At 47.1% G+C, this 15,000-nt stretch overlaps 1 protein-coding gene across 1 annotated transcript in view; it reads left to right on the top strand.

The window, feature by feature from the left end:
• The window catches only part of LOC135570746 (protein sidekick-1-like), a gene marked incomplete at its 5' end in the record, with an annotated part of 232,699 nt that overhangs the window by 66,108 nt on the left and 151,591 nt on the right, over positions 1–15,000 (top strand). Inside the window, 5 exon segments of the mRNA XM_065016697.1 lie at positions 3,382–3,510; positions 3,761–3,854; positions 3,996–4,166; positions 5,343–5,479; positions 12,605–12,752. Of these exon segments, the coding sequence (XP_064872769.1) occupies positions 3,382–3,510; positions 3,761–3,854; positions 3,996–4,166; positions 5,343–5,479; positions 12,605–12,752 (679 nt within the window).

Genomic DNA, 15,000 nt, shown 5'->3' on the forward strand with positions numbered 1-15,000 from the left:
CAAGCACACACACAAAGAGACGCACATACATACACAACTCTCAGTATGGTTTCTAACAAATCTGGCTCTGTTATTGAAACAGGGTTGGCTGGTTGTGTGGTCAGCTGATGACTTTGATTGAAAAGATGGACTTGATTTAGTTCTGGTTAAGTCCGGTTTGGTTTGGATCAGATACAAGTTTAGAAACATCCTCTCCTCTCTAATGGTAATAATAGTATAGTAACAGTATACTAATGGTACACTAACTGACCTCCTAATAGTACACTAACTGACCTCTTAATGGTATACTAACTGACCTCCTAATGGTATACTAACTGACCTCCTAATGGTATACTAACTGACCTCCTAATGGTATACTAACTGACCTAATGGTTCACTAACTGACCTCCTAATGGTATACTACCTGACCTCCTAATGGTATACTAACTGACCTCCTAATGGTACACTAACTGACCTCCTAATGGTATACTAACTGACCTCCTAATGGTATACTAACTGACCTCCTAATGGTACACTAACTGACCTCCTAATGGTTCACTAACTGACCTCCTAATGGTATACTAACTGACCTCCTAACTGACCTCCTAATGGTACACTAACTGATCTCCTAATGGTATACTAACTGATCTCCTAATGGTTCACTAACTGACCTCCTAATGGTATACTAACTGACCTACTAATAGTACACTAACTGACCTCCTAATGGTACACTAACTGACCTCCTAATGGTTCACTAACTGACCTCCTAATGGTATACTAACTGACCTCCTAATGGTATACTACCTGACCTCCTAATGGTATACTAACTGACCTCCTAATGGTATACTAACTGACCTCCTAATGGTATACTAACTGACCTCCTAATGGTTCACTAACTGACCTCCTAATGGTACACTAACTGACCTCCTAATGATATACTAACTGACCTCCTAATGGTTCACTAACTGACCTCCTAATGGTACACTAACTGACCTCCTAATGGTTCACTAACTGACCTCCTAATGGTACACTAACTGACCTCCTAATGGTACACTAACTGACCTCCTAATGGTATACTAACTGACCTCCTAATGGTATACTAACTGACCTCCTAATGGTTCACTAACTGACCTCCTAATGGTATACTAACTGACCTCCTAATGGTATACTAACTGACCTCCTAATGGTATACTAACTGACATCCTAATGGTACACTAACTGACCTCCTAATGGTTCACTAACTGACCTCCTAATGGTTCACTAACTGACCTCCTAATGATATACTAACTGACCTCCTAATGGTATACTAACTGACCTCCTAATGGTATACTAACTGACCTCCTAATGGTTCACTAACTGACCTCCTAATGGTTCACTAACTGACCTCCTAATGATATACTAACTGACCTCCTAATGGTTCACTAACTGACCTCCTAATGGTTCACTAACTGACATCCTAATGGTTCACTACCTGACCTCCTAATGGTATACTAACTGACCTCCTAATGGTATACTACCTGACCTCCTAATGGTATACTAACTGACCTCCTAATGGTTCACTAACTGACCTCCTAATGGTATACTAACTGACTCCTAATGGTATACTAACTGATCTCCTAATGGTACACTAACTGACCTCCTAATGGTTCACTACCTGACCTCCTAATGGTATACTACCTGACCTCCTAATGGTATACTAACTGACGTCCTAATGGTACACTAACTGACCTCCTAATGGTATACTAACTGACCTCCTAATGGTTCACTAACTGACCTCCTAATGGTGACCTCCTAATGGTATACTAACTGACCTCCTAATGGTTCACTAACTGACCTCCTAATGGTATACTAACTGACCTCCTAATGGTACACTAACTGACCTCCTAATGGTTCACTAACTGACCTCCTAATGGTACTAACTGACTAACTGACCTCCTAATGGTACACTAACTGACCTCCTAATGGTATACTAACTGACCTCCTAATGGTTCACTAACTGACCTCCTAATGGTATACTAACTGACCTCCTAATGGTATACTAACTGACCTCCTAATGGTATACTAACTGACCTCCTAATGGTTCACTAACTGACCTCCTAATGGTTCACTAACTGACCTCCCTAATGGTAGCTGACCTCCACTAACTGACCTCCTAATGGTACACTAACTGACCTCCTAATGGTATACTAACTGACCTACTAATAGTACACTAACTGACCTCCTAATGGTACACTAACTGACCTCCTAATGGTTCACTAACTGACCTCCTACCCAATCACATCTAATGGTTCACTAACTGACCTCCTAATGGTTCACTAACTGACCTCCTACCCAATCACACACTAATGGTTCACTAACTGACACCCTATTCTGACACAAATAGTGTCCAAACTGAAACTCTAGATTTGGCTTGTAGTCCAAACCCCCAGAAGTGACCTGACCTCCCTATGGGAGAAATGAATGGAGAGGTGACCTCTGGTTGGTACCTGACCGTCCCTATGGGAGAAATGAATGGAGAGGTGACCTCTGGTTGGTTCGGCCTCCCTATGGGAGAAATGAATGGAGAGGTGACTAACTGACCGTCCCTAATGGGAGAAATGAATGGAGAGGTGACCTCTGGTTGGTTCGCCGTCCCTATGGGAGAAATGAATGGAGAGGGGAGAAATGGGAGAAAATGGAGAGGTGACCTCTGGTTGGTTCGGCCGTCCATATGGGAGAAATTAATGGAGAGGTGACCTCTGGTTGACCTCCTAATGGGAGAAATTAATGGAGAGGTGACCTCTGGTTGGACCGTCCCTATGGAGAAATTAATGAATGGTCGGCCGTCCCTATGGGAGAAATAATGGAGAGGTGACCTCTCCGTCCCTATGGGAGAAATGAATCAGTGACCTCTGGTTGGTTGACCGTCCCTATGGGAGAAATGAATGGAGAGGTGACCTCTGGTTGGTTCACTCCCTATGGGAGAAATAATGGAGAGGTGACTCTGGTTGGACCTCCCTATGGGAGAAATAATGGAGAGGTGACCTCTGGTTGGTTCGGCCGTCCCTATGGGAGAAATGAATGGAGAATGACTCTGGTTGACCTATGGGAGAAAATTAAAATGGTGTCCCTATGGGAGAAATGAATGGAGAAGTCTATGTTTTGTCCCTATGGTGAGGAATAATATGATGATGATGATGACCCCCTAACTGACCTCCTCTGCAGTTATGGGAGAAATTTAGACTGACCTCCTAATGGGGTCATGGAACTGACCTCCAACCCTGGAAATGAATGGAGAGGCTAACTGACCCCTATGGGGATGAATCAAGAGACCTAAACACTGAAAATGGGTGTGATATATTCTATGTTTTGACTAACATGTTCTGTATCTCCTATGTGACCTCTCTCTGGTCGTACATTTAGGGCCCCGCCGGTGGACCCTCAAGGGAACCAACTGGGACCCCAGGAGGGGAGGGTGTCTAATGGTTAACATGGTTCTGTATCTCTGTAGTGTGGTGCAGTACCCCTCCAGCCCAGCGGGGGCAGATGTCTGTATGTTAACATGGTTCTGTTTCTCTGTAGTTTCCAGTGTGGTGCAGTACCCCTCCAGCCCAGCGGGGGCAGAGTGTCTCTATGTTAACATGGTTCTGTATCTCTGTAGTTTCCAGTGTGGTGCAGACCCCTCCAATGGGGGCAGAGTGTCCTATGTTAACATGGTTCTATATCTCTGTAGTGTAGTGCAGTACCCTCCAGCCCAGCGGGGGCAGAGTGTCTCTATGTTAACATGGTTCTGTATCTCTAGTTTCCAGTGTGGTGCAGTACCCCTCCAGACCCCAGGGGCAGAGTGTCTCTATGTTAACATGGTTCAGTATCTCTGTAGTTTCCAGTGTGGTGCAGTACCCCTCCACCCAGCGGGGCTGTGTGTCTCTATGTTAACATGGTTCTGTATCTCTGTAGTTTCCAGTGTGGTGCAGTACCCTCCAGACCCCAGCGGGGGCAGAGTGTCTCTATGTTAACATGGTTCTGTATCTCTGTAGTTTCCAGTGGCAGCGTGGAGCAGTACCCCTCCAGCCCAGCGGGGGCAGAGTGTCTATATTGTCTGGTTCTCTGACCATCAGCCAGACTTGGTCAGGCGACATAGGAGACTATACCTGCACTGTGACATCACAGGCCGGGAACCAATCACGCTCCGCACGCCTCGAAGTCATGTGAGTTACACACACACACACATGACTTGGGACTTCAAACTGCCACACTCTGAATCCCACATCCCCACCCCTTCCCCTCAGGCCTCGCCCCTCCATTTGCGTGTTCACGCATGCCTCCCCCATATGCAATAGTAACTCAAAGCTGAGGGAGAAACAGGAGAGGGAGAGGAGAGAAGAGGGGGATAAGATGAGAGGGGAGGGGGATACGAGGAGAAGAGAGAGGAGGAGAGGAGAGGGGAATAAGATGAGATGGGGATGAGAGGAGAGGAGAGGAATGGAGAGGGAGGAGTATAAGATGAGAGGGGAGGGGGATAAGAGGAGAAAGAGAGGAGGAGAGGTGAGGAGAGGAGATGGGGATGAGAGGAGAGGAGAGGAGAGGGGAGGAGAAGGAGAGGTGAGGTGAGAGGGATAAGAGGAGAGGAGATGGGGATGAGAGGAGAGGGGAGGAGGAGGATGGAGAGGAGAGGTGAGAGGGATAAGAGGAGAGGAGAGGGGAGGGGAGAGAAGAGAGGAGGAGGGTAGAGGGGGAGAAGGAGGAGAGGAGAGGAGGGGAGATGGGAGGAGGAGAGGAGAGGAGAGGGGGATGTCTCTCTCTCCATCTCTCTGTCCCTCTCTCCAACTCTCTGTCTCTCTCTCCATCTCTCTGTCCCTCTCTCCAACTCTATGTCTCTCTCTTCATCTCTCTGTCCCTCTCTCCAACTCTATGTCTCTCTCTTCATCTCTCTGTCCCTTTCTCAAACTCTCTGTCTCTCTCTACATCTCTCTGTCCCTCTCTCCAACTCTCTGTCACTCTCTCTGTCACTCTCTCCATCTCTCTGTCTCTCTCCATCTCTCAACCCTCAAATCTGTCTAATATATCACATGCCTTCAGATAATAATCAAATAATAGAAAGTAATATTGTCTTTTCCCCCTCTCTCCCTCCTTCTCTCCCTCCCTCTCTCTCTACCTCCCTCCACCTCCCCCTCTCGTTCCTCTCTCCCTCCCTCTCTCTCTACCTCCCTCCACCTCCCTCTCTCACCTCCCCCTTCTCCCTCCCTCCCGTCTCTCTACCCCCTCCAGAAATCTCTCTCTCCTCCCTCTCTCTCATCCCCTCTCTCCCTCCCTCCCTCTCTCTCTCCTTCCCTCCACCTCCCCTCTCTCTCCTCCCATCCCCCTCTCCCCCTCCTGTCCCACAGTGAGCTCCCCCACTCCCCCAGGTCTCTGTCTGTGTCTCTGAATGATTCAGACAGCCGTTCAGTTCTTCTCTCCTGGGTCAGACCCTTCGATGGAAACTCTCCTCTTCTACACTACATACTGGAGCTGTCTGAAAACAGTGAGTTTCTGCTCTGGGTCTGTTAGTGGTAGAGTGGAGGTCTGTTAGTGGTAGAGTGGAGGTCTGTTAGAGGTAGAGTGGAGGTCTGTTAGTGGTAGAGTGGAGGTCTGTTAGTGGTAGAGTGGAGGTCTGTTAGTGGTAGAGTGGAGGTCTGTTAGTGGTAGAGTGGAGGTCTGTTAGTGGTAGAGTGGAGGTCTGTTAGTGGTAGAGGGAGGTCTGTTAGTGGTAGAGTGGAGGTCTGTTAGTGGTAGAGGGAGGTCTGTTAGTGGTAGAGTGGAGGTCTGTTAGTGGTAGAGTGGAGGTCTGTTAGTGGTAGAGTGGAGGTCTGTTAGTGGTAGAGTGGAGGTCTGTTAGTGGTAGAGTGGAGGTCTGTTAGTGGTAGAGTGGAGGTCTGTTAGTGGTAGAGTGGAGGTCTGTTAGTGGTAGAGTGGAGGTCTGTTAGTGGTAGAGGGAGGTCTGTTAGTGGTAGAGTGGAGGTCTGTTAGTGGTAGAGGGGAGGTCTGTTAGTGGTAGAGTGGAGGTCTGTTAGTGGTAGAGTGGAGGTCTGTTAGTGGTGAGTGGAGGTCTGTTAGTGGTAGAGTGGAGGTATGTTAGTAGTAGAGGGGAGGTCTGTTAGTGGTAGAGTGGAGGTCTGTTGGTGGTAGAGTGGAGGTCTGTTAGTGGTAGAGGGGAGGTCTGGTAGTGGTAGAGTGGAGGTCTGTTGGTGGTAGAGTGGAGGTCTGTTAGTGGTAGAGTGGAGGTCTGTTAGTGGTAGAGTGGAGGTCTGTTATGGAGGTCTGTTAGTGGTAGAGTGGAGGTCTGTTAGTGGTAGAGTGGGAGATCTGTTAGTGGTAGAGTGGAGGTCTGTTAGTGGTAGAGGGGAGGTCTGTTAGTGGTAGAGTGGAGGTCTGTTAGTGGTAGAGTGGAGGTCTGTTAGTGGTAGAGTGGAGGTCTGTTAGAGGTAGAGTGGAGGTCTGTTAGTGGTAGAGTGGAGGTCTGTTAGTGGTAGAGTGGAGGTCTGTTAGTGGTAGAGTGGAGCTCTGTTAGTGGTAGAGTGGAGGTCTGTTAGTGGTAGAGTGGAGGTCTGTTAGTGGTAGAGTGGAGCTCTGTTAGTGGTAGAGTGGAGGTCTGTTAGTGGTAGAGTGGAGCTCTGTTAGTGGTAGAGTGGAGGTCTGTTAGTGGTAGAGTGGAGGTCTGTTAGTGGTAGAGTGGAGGTCTGTTAGAGAGAGGTAGGTAGGTAGGAAGAAACAGAGGGAGAGAGAGAGAGGGGTGTATGGGAGGAGAGAGAGAGAGAGAGATGGGGGTGTATGGAGGAGAGAGAGAGAGAGAGAGAGAGAGAGAGAGAGAGAGAGGGGGGTGTATGGAGGAGAGAGAGAGAGGGGGGTGTATGGAGAGAGAGAGAGAGAGAGAGAGAGAGAGAGAGAGAGAGAGAGAGAGACAGAGAAACAGGAGCAGTTTAAGTGTCTGATTGATTTCACACTGTAGAGAGACAGAATGACCTGGACCACACTACACTGATTACCTGAGACCGTCTCTGTGAAGAACACAGTAGAGATGTAGGTTATACACTAGGGAGAGGAGGGTATAGATGTAGGTTATACACTAGAGAGGGAGAGAGGAGGGTATAGATGTAGGTTATACACTAGAGAGAGGAGGGTATAGATGTAGGTTATACACTAGGGAGAGGAGGGTATAGATGTAGGTTATACACTAGAGAGAGGGAGAGGAGGGTATAGATGTAGGATATACACTAGAGAGGGAGAGGAGGGTATAGATGTAGGTTATACACTAGGGAGAGGAGGGTATAGATGTAGGTTATACACTAGGGAGAGGAGGGTATAGATGTAGGTTATACACTAGGGAGACGGAGAGGAGGGTATAGATGTAGGTTATACACTAGAGAGGGAGAGGAGGGAGGTAGGTTATACACTAGGGAGAGGAGATGTAGGTTATACACTAGGGAGAGGAGAGGAGGGTATAGATGTAGGTTATACACTAGGGAGAGGAGGGTATAGATGTAGGTTATACACTAGAGAGAGGAGGGTATAGATGGGGTTATACACTAGGGAGAGGAGGGTATAGGAGGAGGGAGAGGAGGGTATAGATGTAGGTTATACACTAGAGAGAGGGAGAGGAGGGGAGATGTAGGTTATACACTAGAGAGAGGAGGGTATAGATGTAGGTTATACACTAGAGGAGAAGGAGAGGTATAGATGTAGGTTATACACTAGAGGGAGAGGAGGGTATAGATGTAGGTTATACACTAGAGAGAGAGGGTATAGATGTAGGTTATACACTAGAGAGGGAGAGGAGGGTATAGATGTAGGTTATACACTAGAGAGAGAGGGTATAGATGTAGGTTATACACTAGGGAGAGGAGGGTATAGATGTAGGTTATACACTAGAGAGGGAGAGGAGGGTATAGATGTAGGTTATACACTAGAGAGAGAAGGGTATAGATGTAGGTTATACACTAGAGAGGGAGAGGAGGGTCAAGATCTCTGTTATACACTAGAGAGAGGATGTAGGTTATACACTAGGGAGAGGAGGGTATAGATGTAGGTTATACACTAGAGAGAGGAGGGTATAGATGTAGGTTATACACTAGAGAGAGGACCCTCAGAGATCTAGGTTATATAGAGAGAGGAGGGTATAGATGTAAGTTATACACTAGAGAGAGGAGGGTATAGATGTAGGTTATACACTAGAGAGAGGAGGGTAGAGATGTAGGTTATACACTAGAGAGAGGAGGGTAGAGATGTAGGTTATACACTAGAGAGAGGAGGGTATAGATGTAGGTTATACACTAGAGAGGGAGAGGAGGGTATAGATGTAGGTTATACACTAGAGAGAGGAGGGTAGAGATGTAGGTTATACACTAGAGAGAGGAGGGTATAGATGTAGGTTATACACTAGAGAGAGGAGGGTATAGATGTGAGTTATACACTAGAGAGAGGAGGGTATAGATGTAGGTTATACACTAGAGAGGGAGAGAAGGGTATAGATGTAGGTTATACACTAGAGAGAGGGAGAGGAGGGTATAGATGTAGGTTATACACTAGAGAGAGGAGGGTAGAGATGTAGGTTATACACTAGAGAGGGAGAGAGGAGGGTATAGATGTAGGTTATACACTAGAGAGGGAGAGAAGGGTATAGATGTGAGTTATACACTAGAGAGAGGAGGGTAGAGATGTAGGTTATACACTAGAGAGGGAGAGAGGAGGGTATAGATGTAGGTAGAGGGAGAGAGGACTAGAGTTATACACTAGGGAGAGGAGGGTATAGATGTAGGTTATACACTAGAGAGAGGAGGGTAGAGATGTAGGTTATACACTAGAGAGGGAGAGAGGAGGGTAGATGTAGGTTATACACTAGAGAGAGAGAGGGTCTAGTAGTTATACACTGGATGTAGGTTATACACTAGAGAGGGAGAGAGGAGGGTATAGATGTAGGTTATACACTAGAGAGGGAGAGGAGGGTATAGTGTAGGTTATACACTAGAGGAGAGAGGGTATAGGAGGTACACTGAGAGGAGGGTAGAGATGGAGGTTATACACTAGAGAGTGGAGAGAGGAGGGTATAGATGTAGGTTATACACTAGAGAGAGAGAGGAGGGTATAGATGTAGGTTATGGTAGAGTAGGTTATACACTAGGAGAGGAGGGTAGAGATGTAGGTTATACACTAGAGAGGGAGAGGAGGGTATAGATGTAGGTTATACACTAGAGAGGGAGAGGAGGGTATAGATGGAGGTTATACACTAGGGAGGAGGGTATAGATGTAGGTTATACACTAGAGAGGGAGAGGAGGGTATAGATGTAGGTTATACACTAGAGAGGGAGAGGAGGGTATAGATGAGGTTATACACTGGTAGAGAGGAGGGTCTGTTAGGTTATACACTAGAGAGAGGAGGGTGGAGATCTAGGTTATACACTAGAGAGAGGAGGGTATAGATGTAGGTTATACACTAGAGAGAGGAGGGTATCTAGGTTATACACTAGAGAGAGGGAGAGGAGGGTATAGATGTAGGTTATACACTAGAGAGGGAGAGGAGGTATAGATGTAGGTTATACACTAGAGAGGGAGGAGGGTATAGATGTAGGTTATACACTAGAGAGGGAGAGGAGGGTATGATTAGGTTATACACTGGAGTATAGATGTAGGTTATACACTAGGAGGAGGGTATAGATGTAGGAGGGTAGAGATGTAGGTTATACACTAGAGAGAGGAGGGTATAGATGTAGGTTATACACTAGAGAGGAGGTCTAGATGTAGGTTATACACTAGAGAGGGAGAGGAGGGTATAGATGTAGGTTATACACTAGAGAGAGAGGTCTGTTAGGTTATACACTGGAGGGAGTGGAGGTATGATGTAGGTTATACACTAGAGAGAGAGGGAGGTCTGTTAGTGGTAGAGAGGAGGGTATAGATGTAGGTTATACACTAGAGAGGAGGTCTGTTAGGTTATACACTAGAGAGAGGAGGGTGGAGATGTAGGTTATACACTAGAGTGGAGGTCTGATTAGTAGAGAGAGGAGGTATAGATTAGGTTATACACTAGAGAGAGGAGGGAGAGATCTAGGTTTACAGTAGAGAGAGGAGGGAGAGATCTAGGTTATACACTAGAGAGGAGGTCTGATTAGGTAGAGAGGGAGAGGAGGGTATAGATGTAGGTTATACACTGAGAGGAGGGTAGAGATGTAGGTTATACACTAGAGAGAGGAGGGTTAGGTAGGTTATACACTAGAGAGAGGAGGGTATAGATGTAGAGTTATACACTAGAGAGAGGAGGGTAGAGATGTAGGTTATACACTAGAGAGGGAGAGAGGAGGGTATAGATGTAGGTTATACACTAGAGAGGGAGAGAAGGGTATAGATGTAGGTTATACACTAGAGAGAGGGAGAGGAGGGTATAGATGTAGGTTATACACTAGAGAGAGGAGGGTAGAGATGTAGGTTATACACTAGAGAGGGAGAGAGGAGGGTATAGATGTAGGTTATACACTAGAGAGGGAGAGAGGGTATAGGGAGTTATACACTAGAGAGAGGAGGGTAGAGATGAGGTTATACACTAGAGAGGGAGAGAGGAGGGTATAGATGTAGGTTATACACTAGAGAGGAGAGAGGAGGTATAGATGTAGGTTATACACTAGGGAGAGGAGGGTATAGATGAGGTTATACACTAGAGAGAGGAGGGTAGACATGTAGGTTATACACTAGAGAGAGGAGGGTATAGATGTGAAGTTATACACTAGAGAGAGGAGGGTTAGGTTATACACTAGAGAGAGGAGGGTATAGATGTAGGTTATACACTAGAGAGGGAGAGGAGGGTATAGATGTAGGTTATACACTAGAGAGGGAGAGGAGGGTATAGATGTAGGTTATACACTAGAGAGAGGGAGAGGAGGGTATAGATGTAGGTTATACACTAGAGAGGGAGAGGAGGGTATAGATGTAGGTTATACACTAGAGAGGGAGAGGAGGGTATAGATGTAGGTTATACACTAGAGAGAGGAGGGTATAGATGTAGGTTATACACTAGAGAGGGAGAGAAGGGTATAGATGTGAGTTATACACTAGAGAGAGGAGGGTAGAGATGTAGGTTATACACTAGAGAGGGAGAGAGGAGGGTATAGATGTAGGTTATACACTAGAGAGAGAGAGGAGGGTATAGATGTAGGTTATACACACTAGGGAGAGGAGGGAGATGTGGTTATACACTAGAGAGAGGAGGGTAGAGATGTAGGTTATACACTAGAGAGGGAGAGAGGAGGGTATAGATGTAGGTTATACACTAGAGAGAGGGAGAGGAGGGTATAGATGTAGGTTATACACTAGGGAGGGAGAGGAGGGTATAGATGTAGGTTATACACTAGAGAGAGGAGGGTAGAGATGTAGGTTATACACTAGAGAGAGGGAGAGGAGGGTATAGATGTAGGATATACACTAGAGAGGGAGAGGAGGGTATAGATGTAGGTTATACACTAGGGAGAGGAGGGTATAGATGTAGGTTATACACTAGAGAGGGAGAGAGGAGGGTATAGATGTAGGTTATACACTAGAGAGGGAGAGGAGGGTATAGATGTAGGTTATACACTAGGGAGAGGAGGGTATAGATGTAGGTTATACACTAGAGAGAGGAGGGTATAGATGTAGGTTATACACTAGAGAGAGGAGGGTATAGATGTAGGAGAGAGGAGGGTATAGATGTAGGTTATACACTAGAGAGGGAGAGGAGGGTATAGATGTAGGTTATACACTAGAGAGGGAGAGGAGGGTATAGATGTAGGTTATACACTAGAGAGGGAGGGTATAGATGTAGGTTATACACTAGAGGGAGAGGAGGGGGATGTAGGTTATACACTAGAGAGAGGAGGGTATAGATGTAGGTTATACACTAGAGAGAGAGAGAGGAGGGTATAGATGTAAGTTATACACTAGAGAGAGGAGGGTATAGATGTAGGTTATACACTAGAGAGAGGAGGGTATAGATGTAGGTTATACACTAGAGAGAGGGAGAGGAGGGTATAGATGTAGGTTATACACTAGAGAGGGAGAGGAGGGTATAGATGTAGGTTATACACTAGAGAGAGGGAGAGGAGGGTATAGATGTAGGTTATACACTAGAGAGAGGAGGGTATAGATGTAGGTTATACACTAGAGAGAGGAGGGTATAGATGTAGGTTATACACTAGAGAGAGGAGAGGAGGGTATAGATGTAGGTTATACACTAGAGAGAGGAGGGTATAGATGTAGGTTATACACTAGAGAGGGAGAGGAGGGTATAGATGTAGGTTATACACTAGAGAGGGAGAGGAGGGTATAGATGTAGGTTATACACTAGAGAGAGGGAGAGGAGGGTATAGATGTAGGTTATACACTAGAGAGGGAGAGGAGGGTATAGATGTAGGTTATACACTAGAGAGAGGAGGGTATAGATGTAGGTTATACACTAGAGAGAGGAGGGTATAGATGTAGGTTATACACTAGGGAGAGGAGGGTATAGATGTAGGTTATACCCTAGAGAGGGAGACTACAGGGTCTTAACTGGTTTCTTCCTTTCTTCGTTCTTCTTCCTTTTTATTAATTGGTTGATTGTGTTCGTTAGAGGTTCATGTCCTGTTCTAACCCCTTCATGTCTCGTAAGACTCTCCATGGAAGGTGTACACGTCGGAGGTGGGGCCTGCTGTGACACAGGTGTCGGCGGGCGGGCTCACCCCTGCCAGGACCTATCAGTTCAGACTCTGTGCTGTCAATCAAGTGGGCCGCGGCCAATACAGCGGCGAGACACAGAGGTAAGGGGGACGAACACACATTATAGACAGACACACATAGACACAGACACACATAGACACAGACACACATTATAGACAGACACACATAGACACAGACACACACAGACACAGACACACATTATAGACAGACACACATAGACACAGACACACACAGACACAGACACACATTATAGACAGACACACAGACACAGACACACATAGACACATAGACACAGACACACATAGACACATAGACACAGACACACATAGACACAGACACACATTATACCGAGGTAAGGGCTGGACTCGGTTCATACGCACACACACACACGTGGCACCACACTCATGCACACACACGTGACTCACACACACACGTGACACACACACACAAACGTGACTCACACACACACACACATAGACATTGTGAGTATGTTAAGGATATTAGTGCTTCTGTTCAGAATCACCCCGTTCTGCATATTACACAATGGAGTGACTTTCAGAGAACAGACAAGATGAGAGGAGAGGAGAGGAGAGGAGAGGAGAGGAGAGGAGAGAGGAGAGGGAGGGAGGGGAGGGAGGGAGAGGAGAGGAGAGGAGAGGAGAGGAGAGGAGAGGGGAGGGGAGGGGAGGGGAGGGGAGGGGAGGGAGGGGAGAGGAGAGGAGAGGAGAGGAGAGGAGAGGAGAGGAGAGGAGAGGAGAGGAGAGGAGAGGAGAGGAGGGAGGGGGGAGGGGAGGGGAGAGGAGAGGAGAGGGAGAGGAGAGGAGAGGAGAGGAGGGAGAGGAGGGGAGGGGAGGGGAGGGGAGAGGAGAGGGGAGGGGGGGGAGAGGAGAGGAGAGGGAGGGGAGGGGAGAGGAGAGGAGAGGGAGGGGAGAGGAGGGGAGGGGAGGAGGGAGAGGAGAGGAGAGGAGAGGAGAGGAGAGGAGAGAGAGGAGAGGAGAGGAGAGGAGGAGAGAAAAGGAGAGGAGAGAGGGGAGAGTAGAGAGGGATCAAGGGAGGGGAAGATGAGAGGGTAAAGGGAGGAGAGAGAAAGAGAGGTATTTTGTATTTTGTTTGGGATCCATTTACTCTGAAATGAGCAATTTATATTCATCAGTACGATACTGAGGCTTCTGTAAGTGTGTGTGTGTGTGTGTGTGTGTGTGTGTGTGTGTGTGTGTGTGTGTGTGTGTGTGTGTGTGTGTGTGTGTGTGTGTGTGTGTGTGTGTGTGTGTGTGTGTGTGTGTGTGTGTGTGTGTGTGTGTGTGTGTGTGTGTTGTACCACCAAAACACCAACCCAGATCTCTCTTATCCATCTCTCTCTCCTCCATATCTCTCACTTGTCTCTCTCTCCTCCATCTCTCTCTTTTCCATCCCTCTCTCCTCCATCTCTCTCTCCTCCATCTCTCTCTTTTCCATATCTCTACTTCTCCATCTCTCTCTCCTCCATCTCTCTCACTTCCCTCTCTCTCCTCCATCTCTCTCTTTTCCATCCCTCTCTCCTCCATCTCTCTACTTCTCCAACTCTCTCTCCTCCATCTCTCACTTCTCTCTCTCCTCCATCTCTCTCTCCCCCATCTCTCTCACTTCTCTCTCTCTCCTTCATCTCTCTCTCCCCCATCTCTCTCACATCTCTCTCTTCCCCATATCTCTCGCTCCTCTCTCTCTCTCCTCCATCTCTCTCACTTCTCTCTCTCTCTCCTCCATCTCTCTCTATCATTCTGTCTATTTATTCTTCATATGCTCAGTCAACCAGTCATCACAGACGATATTTATGAAAATAGTGGCCTCCCTAGTGGCCCAGTGGTCTAAGGCACTGCTGTGCTGAGGCGCCACTACAGCCCCGGGTTCGATTCCAGGCTGTGTCACAGCCGGCCGTGACCACGAGCCCCATGGGGTTGTGCGTCGTCCGGTTTAGAGAGAACACAGTGGTTTAGGGGAGAGTTTGTCAGGACATTATCCTGTGTGTGTTTGTATGTACTCTCCCAGAGAGAACATAGTGTTTTAGGGGAGGGTTTGTCAGGACATTATGCTGTGTGTGTATGTATGTACTCTCCCCAGAGAGAACACAGTGGTAGAGAGAGAGAGTCCAGTAGACTAGACTAGATGATGTCACACTACAGTCCACTGTTATACTAGATGATGTCACACTACAGTCCGCTGTTAGACTAGATGATGTCACACAGCAGTCCACTATTCGACTAGATGATGTCACACTACAGTCCGCTGTTAGACTAGATGATGTCACACAGCAGTCCACTGTTCGACTAGATGATGTCACACTACAGTCCA

This window comes from Oncorhynchus nerka, unplaced genomic scaffold (assembly GCF_034236695.1).
Source record: "Oncorhynchus nerka isolate Pitt River unplaced genomic scaffold, Oner_Uvic_2.0 unplaced_scaffold_906, whole genome shotgun sequence".
Lineage (NCBI taxonomy): Eukaryota > Metazoa > Chordata > Actinopteri > Salmoniformes > Salmonidae > Oncorhynchus > Oncorhynchus nerka.